General features: G+C 41.2%; 1 protein-coding gene across 1 annotated transcript; it reads right to left on the reverse strand.

The window, feature by feature from the left end:
• Positions 1-3,403: 3,403 nt before the first annotated feature.
• GPR88 (G protein-coupled receptor 88) lies at positions 3,404-7,555 on the reverse strand. The gene has a single exon (XM_073593041.1). It carries the CDS (start codon positions 7,414-7,416, stop codon positions 6,415-6,417), a length of 1,002 nt encoding a protein of 333 aa, XP_073449142.1. The 5' UTR covers positions 7,417-7,555; the 3' UTR covers positions 3,404-6,414.
• Between the last annotated feature and the right edge of the window lie 2,368 nt (positions 7,556-9,923).

Below are 9,923 nucleotides of genomic sequence, written 5' to 3' on the forward strand. Positions count from 1 at the left end.
GTCAAACAGAGCCTCAGTATTTTAGGGGGGAGACCTGAACTGGGGGCGGTGAGCCAAGGACGCATGTTGCAGCACCACATCAGCCAAACCTGCAGCATCTATACCACTGCCACATAGGGACTTGAGTGTTCATCTATCATCCAATTATGTAGCTGTTCACTAGAGGCTTTTGGAAGAGACAGAGGGGGGCACCCTTTCACCGTAGACGCCAAAGCTGTATGCTGAATCATTATCCTGTGTCCCATGAGCAATCAATTGCCATGTTACTCGCAGCTGTCTTCTTGTCAAGTCTTATTTCTGACATGAAAGGTTGAGCACTTTTGAAACATTCATCAATATTTTGGATAACACTTCTGTTTATATAAAATTTAATTTTTTTCACTTAGGTTTGAGTCTGTTTTCCTCTGTGTAATTTCAACATATCTAGTCACGCTAGCACTGCAGGATACAAGCACATGGTATCCTGACATTCCTGTATCACCAGTCACACATTCAAACTTCCAGGACAGGGTTTAATCATATCGGTGGCAGTGAAAAACAGCCACTTAGCATTGGAATTTTTTACAGCAGACCATCTGTGTGTGTGTGTGAGGTAGCAAGTATAGTGTTCCAGCATCACTAGCAGATGTTTTCCAGGAATACCAAATTATAGACAAAGCGATTGGAATGGACTGTACATCAATGTGTGAACTTTTCAGCAATTCGACTGTATTTTTTGTAGGTATCTCAAAGTTTGATTGCAACAGGAGGAAGTCGTGACATTACCCATATGTATCATGTGACAGTGTTGAGGCTTAGGATTGGACATATTTTTGCTTCAATTCAAAAAGAGGAAGGCTTTCACTAGACTAAGAGGTTACAATGCTGCATATTTAACCTTCAGTTGAAACCTGTCTACAAGGTCTGGTGGATTCTTTGGCCCCTAAGAATGTGATACGTACATTACTCTCCTTGCTATTCTAATATGCCAGGAAAATCATTATTTTGTCATGGAAAAAGCCTGTGGCTCCAACAGTATCTGCCTGGAAGGCATTAATTAAAAAAATTCTACCATTATAAAAAGTTACCTTTGCCAGTAGAGGTGTACCTGGCAAATTCAACAAAGTCTGGGGTGGTTGCATGAATGACATGTCTACTGTGTCTGAGCAACTGCCTGAGTTCATATATATCTAAGGTTACTGAACTTTCTATGTGCCTTAGTTCTTTTGACATGTGCCTATGGAGATAGTATACTATGTTCCTTTATGGCTATGACTGCCACTTTCCTGTAAAGTTTACTTACTCCTTTCAGGGGTCAATTGATAAATTGAGAGGGATAAATTCCCTCTCCACTCTCCTCAGCTTGCTCTCCACCTTTTGTGCTTCAAGCCTCGCTTTGGACCTGCGTTCCCCCAAACGTATGACATCACACTTGGGTGTTTCCGTCTACCAGTTCCGGTCGGTGGTTGCTCCGGCTGCCTCTCGGTCCCTTCCTTGTTTCGTGGCTGTTCCTTCATTCCACCACATACTATTGGGGATTCGATCGAGGCTTCATATTGTCCATCTGGCTCTGCACACGCCGGCTTCCCTCCTCCTAGTGACATCCAGAAACACATGAAGGTTTTGCCATCGCAGCATTTCTTCACAAGCCAGTCCACCACCGACTGTTTTTACTGTACTGTCCCAGTGAGGAGCATGCTTTGCAGTTGTTCCATCCATGCAAGGAGATGTCTAGATAATTGTTCATCCAAGTACATGTTATTATTAAATCGGCACATGATTTTATCTCATCGAACGTTTTGATTGTTTGTCCTTTCAAGACCGTCCCAATCAGCGCTTTCAATTGTGGTTGCCCCGAATGTTTTTACCTTAAAACAAAGCTGTCCATCGACAAGCTTTCACCGCTGACATGGCTTCCATCTTCACCTGGTCTTCCTTCCAGGTTTGCATCCTCTGGCCATCTGACTGGCCGCTCTGCGATTACGTCACTCCTACGCATGCGTGCGGGAGCCGCTACTCACGGCACAGGACTCTGAAGGAACGGCACACATGTGCCGGTGATGTCACTGGCCTAATCACAAGTAAATATTTCCTAAACGTTGCATGTTACGCACAAGATATTTACTGTTCCTATAGGTAAGCCTTTAATATAGGCTTACCTAAAGGTAGATATTAACCATGGGAGTTTACTCCCACTTTAAATTAAAGTGGTTCTAAAGCCTAAAGGTTATTTACCTTAATGCATTCTATGCATTAGGTAAAAAACCTTCTGTGTCACAGGATCCCCCCAGCCCTCCTATACCTACCTGAGCCCGATCTCAACCCAGCGCTGGGCAGGGCCGAGCCGCGCTGTCTGTGTCAATAGAGTGAGCCCTCACAAGTGCCCCTATAGAAAGCGGTTTTCTATGGGGACACTCACCGAAAAGGAGGAGCTAGAAGCACTGGCGGGTAACCCTAGAAGAGGAGGATCAGGGCTGCTTTGTGCAAAACCATTGCACAGTGCAAGTAAGTATGACATATTTTTTATTTTCTTTAAAAAATCAAAGGTTTACAATCACTTTTTTTTCCGTGATAAATATAAGAGGAAATATCACATATTAAAAGCGCCAGTGCCAAATACATACAGATGCTTACTCACATATAATTTGTCACATAAAAAATTAGTATTGATACTCTCTTGCCGAAAACAACCATGGCAATTTTTAGACAGTGAAAAACAGCAGTATGCTGTAGAGGGCAAAATAGCTGTTACACATAAATCTGTTTGGGCCACCTGCAGTGGTGCCTTCATTATCTATAGCATGTAATTTTGGAAACAATATGTAAATATCTACATAAACATCATGCCTTGGAGCTTCCACAAGGTTCCCTCTCTTTGCTTCCGACAGTAGAACAGTAAAGTGAATTAAAGCATTTGTTACCCCAACATTTCATTTCCTAATATGTGCCCGCTGTACCATGTACTTGCATTAAAAAGTATGCTGTTCTCTTTGTATTACTTCCTTTATATGAAATCCCTGGTGTCCCTGCCAGTCCCTCTGTTTTCCTATTAAAAACTGACCACACTAAGCAGGAGAACACATTGTGGTCAGTTTTCTAGCTGTGCTGGGAACTCAGCCTGCTCTCCTACAATGATCAGACTTGTCCTGACATCCCCCTGCACAGCCTAAAAGAAAAGCAACAAAGGTGGGACTTTAAATGAAATGCGTGAATGTCCAGAAAACAAAACCAATGAACTACTAGGAAAATTTTATTCAATTCATAGAAATAAAACATGCATATAATAATAATATAGCAATCACAAATAGAGAGAAATATCAGCAATAATAGCAGTAAATATACATGATTCAATGAATACAACAATTTTCCATGGTACACCAGTAAGATGTTAATACACAACCATATAATATAAGGTATTGCCTGCAAAATAAGCCTCCAAAAAACTAAAAAAAATAGGAAAATGCATGACGCTGGTGAGAAACACGACAATGGTAGTTCTACGCGTTTCGTGGCTGGGCGCCATCCAAGGCAGAAAAGGACCCCCGAGGCAAACCTGAAGTGAAAAGTACAAATTGGAAATCAAATTGCGACCATACCATGGAAGTGAAAAGCTGTGTGTGAATGAAGAATACAGGGGTGAAGTTGCCAGAAAGAAGGAAGGATGTGTGACCATGTGGAGGACAAAAAAGAGAAAGCTGGATAGAAGCACCCAAGCGAAACCGCCAAGAAAGCAAACCAGGCACCACAGAACAGAAATACAGGGAAAGAAAGAAGAAAGCAAGAGGGCATAGCATAAGTAGAGATACCTGGTGTCCCGGGGGGTGGTGTCTCCGATTGTCGAGCGGTGTACGGCCTCCGCCACCATCTCACGAACCACAATGCGTAAGCATGCACTCTGTGTGGGGCTTTTTCAATTACCCCACCTCCGTTTCATGTTTATATTTACTAGATCATTTTTTTAATATCTTCTATCCTAGATTAAGATACGCGCTTGCTCCTGACGAGTGGCACAACAGCCACGAAACGCGTAGAGCTACTATTGTCGCGTTTCTCACCAGCGTCATGCATTTTCCTATTTTTTTTGAGTTTTTTGGAGGCTTATTTTGCAGGCAATACCTTATATTATATGGTTGTGTATTAACATCTTACTGGTGTACCATGGAAAATTGTTGTATTCATTGAATCATGTATATTTGCTGCTATTATTGCTGATATTTCTCTCTATTTGTGATTGATATATTATTATTATATGCATGTTTTATTTCTATGAATTGAATAAAATTTTCCTAGTAGTTCATCAGTTTTGTTTTCTGGACATTCACGCATTTCATTTAAAAATGCTTTTTTTTTTGTTGCTTTTCTGTTAGACTAGTATAGGGATGGAAACGCATGACCTCATCTGGTCATGGTTTCATTTAAAGTCCCATGGGATGTTCAGTCCCAAACCCTTCTCCCCCTGCACAGCCTTTCATTGGGAAGTTCAGTGTGCTGCTTTTCCTCCCCCCAGCTCTTATGTCGCAGAGAACAGAGGGAATGTGATAACTTCTAAAAAAGGGGAAAAAAGGTATTTATAATGTTTTTTTTTTATCTATACACAAATGTTTTGCCTTTCATTTCTATTTCAAACTGAATGGGTTGTTTTTCAAGGTGATCATTTACAACCACTTAAAGTAAACCTACTGCTTTGTTGGCCATGGGCAAAATACAGGTTCCTTTTCAAGGATACTGTCCATATGTGTTTAGGTCCTTACAGTCAAAGATTATATGTGCCTGTTAATCAAATAAAACATACAGGTACTCCTATCGTAACGACCAGTTTCCATTCCAACAACCAGGTCATTAAACAAATTGTAAATGAGGAGCCACAATTAATCACTATTTTAAGCATTCTTAACTACTCTGCTTGTATTGTGAAAAAAAAGGTCTAAAACACAAACCTCCAGCTCAATAACATTTTAATTTGCATAAGTACAGAACACAAACGAAAATTCTGTACTGTACTTTTCAATGCAATGAATTATAGAGGGTCGTTTGGGTGGGGAGAGCTGGTCGCAAGTCAGAGTGGTCGTTAAACGGGTAGGTCGTTAAACGAGGAGTATCTGTATCTCATTCATTAAGAAAGCAATATATACCATACTATAAAAAATGATGTTGATGTGCAAATGTGGGGAAGAAAAGGGAAAGTAGAAAAATTGCATGAATAATAAATAACACGTAAAATCAAAAGAATATGGAAAAAGTCCATGTTTTTGTACAGCCTCCCTATTCTTTGATACGCTAACAGTTCTCTAGCTGCATTTTAATCCATCTCGTCTTAATTTATCATTCTTATATATACAGGCTTGTAATCAGAGATGCTGAGCTATCACTATTCACTATGTATGATCAGACAGTTCACAGAGTCTTCCAGCAAAGTAAACCTGTTAGTCACTTTCTTCTACTGATATCAGACGGCTCTATTCTTGCCAACGTAATGTAAAATGCATGCCAGAAGCTTAAAAAACATGTAAGTATGATCCCTTTAAGCCAAAATAAAGTTAATCAAGCTATTATATGTTGTAAAAACCCACCATCACTATGACTACACGTTGTTATGATCACATGTATAAGTAGCCCAACCTAATTTTGAAATTAAGTTCTCAAACATGTAAAATTTAAGAACAATATGTACTGTGAGCAAGAAACACACACATACGGTTCTTTCTTCACTGCCATGGTAGCCATCCAAATCCTTAATAAAGCTTCTGTGGAAGGACTCAATTAGTGGGTGTATACCACATAATGAGGGGCCAAGGTTACATCACATTTATTAAATTCAAAGACAAATTAGTGTTGATATAAAATTAGCAAAATAATATTCATTTCATTTATATACTCTCAGAATTCAAATGTTTCCCATGTTGTCTGCTGTAATACAGGCTGTTGGAGCAATAGCAACACTCAGCTGTTCATTTGAGCAAAAAAAAAAAATTGCAAACAGATTTTGTTTCATGCTGTGTACCACTGTCACAAACATATTATGATTCACTTTTCCCCTAATGGCTGCAAAAAATTAAAATTACTTATATATTTTGGCACCCATCTTTTCACTGTCTTGGAAAAATAAAAATGCTGCAAGGTTTATTTAATTAACTAAAATGATCTGTTTTTCTGAAAACTCTCATAGCGAAGCTGCATTAATACTGAATGGTATATGTTACACAGTGAAATTTCAACCCGTGTAGTCCACAGTGGTCTCATACACACCGGCCCATGGAGCTCAGAGGGGATGAATGCAGAATGTTTCCATAGTAACCATCAATACAAATGTGAGGAGAACAGAGGCAACACAAGAACAAGCTTCGATTTCTGAGTCAGATGCTCCCGAGATTCTGTGTAGCTTCCTTCCCAAAAGGATTAAGTGGTGCTCTAGAGAATCCATGAATGACACACCACTCATGGATCATTCTGCGATATTGTTTGAACTGCTGGATCAGCAGCGTTTGCAGAGCTTTTCCATAGCTCGCCCCCAACTACTGCTCGAAATGACCTTCGGAACTCTTCGTTCTTCCAGGTGTAGATGAAGGGGTTAAGCACAAACAGCAGACAAAGCAGGAGCCAGCTGCTTACCACAATCCCACTGGGTAAAGGCTGGAACAGGGCATAAAGGACTGACCATGCAAAGGGCTCTGTGGTCAGGGTGAAAACACAGCACACAATCAGCACGTACAGTCCCAGACGTTTGTCCTTACGAGGGCAAGAACAGGGCAAGTTGTGGACCACCTGGAAATTGAGCACACTTACCCGCTTCAGGCTGACCTGCACTTTTCTGAAAATGCGGAAGTAGCAATGGAAAAGGATGACAGTCTGGCTCAGTACTGTGACAGCGGAAAGGATGGCCGTGTAGGAACTAGACACTGGGACCTCCTGACCCCAAAACACATAAAGTCTGAGTTGCGGACAAGGAAAAATGATGTCATATGGTCTTTGTCCAAAAAGCCAAGGAAGCAAGAATGCAAGGGGCAATACCCAAGCCATGGCAATCATCCACTCTGTGTTCCTCTTCTGATACACAGTATGGTAAACCGTTGGCAGTTTGGTGATGAGAACAAAGCGGTTCAATGCAATCAGTGAATGCGATAAGAGAGACACTGTCATCCACAAGAAAAACACCCCTTCCATGAACACCCTGTAAGAGGGATTCTCCAGACGACCGGTGGATATTAATATTGCTTCTTGAGGCATCCAGAAAGCACATACTAGAAGATCTGAAACACAACCATTCACAATGAAAGCATTACTGGTCGTCTTGAGTTTCTTGAATGAGCAGACTAGATAAATTACTAAAACATTGGCCAAAGTGCCAGATACTGAGTAGACAGAGTATGCCGTAGCCACCAGTACACGTGTTCCCAAGAGCCCTTCACATTGGCTTGGAGAAGAGGTGCTGTTGCTCATCCTGTACAGAATGGAAAAGCCATGCCCAGATCAGATGCACAGAAAAAGAAAGGTAAAAAGAACACGAGGGAAAGTATATGTGTGAGAAAGAGCAGTAGAGTGAAGCAAACAGCGAGACGGAGAGAGAATATGAGATTGAGGAGGGAGGGGGTGACATGGCTGTGACAGCTTTCCGTGTTATACTCTCAGCTCACTTTACGTCTTTGTGACATTATACGCTTGGAAAAAAAGCTTTTGTAATGGATTATTCAACAGGTTCCAAGGTAGAGAATGAGGAGCTGATTCTACAGTCGATGGAAAGTGCATATCTCTCTTCAGTGTCTTTTACCAGAAAACATGCTAAAAAGTGGAAAATGACTCAATTTAGAAGGACAACAAAAGTACCTAGGATCCAGTAACGTATCATAAGCAAGAAAACTAGAGATCTGCTGTAAAAGACATGGAATCTATGTTTCTACCTTTACTCACCCCTTGCAATTGGAATTGTTGCCAGAAATATTGTAGTAGCTACAATTTATTATTATAACTATTATTACGGGTTTGAATCATTTTGGGGGTTGTTACTGAAGATTCATCTTAGTACATCCCATAAAGATCAATGTTTTCTGAATAGTGGCTTGATACTCACATGTGACTTTCAGCTCCTGTTAGTACAAACAGCAGCATGATGTTCTTTAGCAAGGAACATGTATTCCACATGAATAATGATGCTACCAAAATTAGTGTATGCTGTAAATTGCCTCCAGCATTGCCCCTGTTTCTTCTTAGCAGAGGCTGACATTTTGCTGAAGCCCAGAGCCCAGGAACAGTAGTAATTCTTTAGGCTAACAGCAGATTGGCCTCTACAAATTTGGCACGGTTCCTAAAAATAGAGAGCAACTGAGCATGTTCAGAGCAGGGTGAGACAATATATTACTGTATTTTATACAGTATAAGCAATCATTTTTAATGTTTTACATAGCTATACCAACAGTAAATACACAGTTAAAATGCATATTTGAGTTTTATTCCTGCCAACTAATTTGTATTTCTGCCCATCCAGTTCTCAGATTTACCCAGTTCTGCTACACAGCTAAGCAGACCTGATTTTTCTCTAATGGAGTTCTCCTCCACAATACACTGTGGCTGCATAGTTGAAGAGGAAGCAGCATGCTGATGAGATCACTTTTCTGTTACTCTGCTTTCTCCTCCTATCAGCATGTTCCTTGCACTGCAGAACACCTGATTGGTTCCTTGTTGCTTATCATTTTTCCAGTCAAATTCAGGTACTTACATTGTTTGCATTAAAAAAAAAAACATTTAAAACCCATCAAACCAGCAGGAGCATTATGGTGTAGATAACACCCATCCACTGGTGTGCGTTGTTCACATGTGCTGTGATGCATTGTGTAGTAGATCTGCAATGTGTTGTTCAGCATGTTGCAATGTTTTTTTTAAACACTATTAAACTCAACAGGTCATTTAACTATGCATAGAAAGGTTTGGAATGCAAGACCAGTGTAGTTAAGATGTCCAACCCTCATATGACTGCCACCATTATCATACTCCAAACCTGCCCCATTTATCATTACCTACTATTAATTAGACCACACTTGAGCTGGAGTACAACTGGTCATAGCAGCCTTTTTATTCACAAATATTCATTATATAAAAGTTCTAACCATAACAAAACCCCCAAATATCAGTTGCTCTCCCCAGTGGTCTTTGACAGTATTTCCCAACATAACTCTGATCCACTTCCACACTGCGGGCCTTTTTCCATATTAGGCCTCCAGCCGTGTCACACCAGCTCGGAGACAAACCCAGTGCCATCATTACTATCTTCCAGTTAACCCATGTTAACTGAATACACCATGGGCCTATACCACCGATGGGTCTCCCACACTTCTATCTCGTAGGTTATCCTGCCCCCTTTAAAGACCACCACTGCCACCGCTAACAAGGGTGACCCCTTACCCTTGGGAGCCCCTCCACACTCTCAAAGCCCACCTGCAAGAAAGAAAGAAAAACCACAGGATAACCATGGTACCACAACACAGAATACTCACCCAAATCGATAACCGTAATACATGTATGCTTGGCAACACAACACACCACCCCCCAACCACTATTGCAGTCAGATGCAGGTTGGGAAGCTCCCTGATTCCCATCGACCGATCCGTTTTACAGCCTCCTTGTCCAACCCACATTGTGTGGCCTCTGTTGCCGCTCCAATGCTGAAGGAGTGCGAAGCATACTGTGAGCAATCTAAACATGCTGCTTTCGGGCATTTTTTAAAAACGGACACGAACTGGAACTTAGACAATGGGGACTCGTCCCTGTGTACTAACAGAATCCCTTCCGAAAACCAGGCGAACTCCCAGGAATTCCCTTGCCGCCCCCCATCAGCACACTGGGAGAGTCCGGTAAAGAATACAGCTGTATCTATACCCCTTTGCCACCCTGGTCCATCTTGGACCGGCGTAGCAATACCTCCATGCAAACCCCTTTGCAGGTCACATCTTGAG

Source organism: Aquarana catesbeiana, linkage group LG07, assembly GCF_042186555.1.
Source record: "Aquarana catesbeiana isolate 2022-GZ linkage group LG07, ASM4218655v1, whole genome shotgun sequence".
Lineage (NCBI taxonomy): Eukaryota > Metazoa > Chordata > Amphibia > Anura > Ranidae > Aquarana > Aquarana catesbeiana.

What these genes read in the sequence shown, in the direction of transcription:
- GPR88 (XM_073593041.1), bottom strand. Translation starts at nt 7,416, where the DNA reads ATGAGCAACAGCACCTCTTCTCCAAGCCAATGTGAAGGGCTCTTGGGA.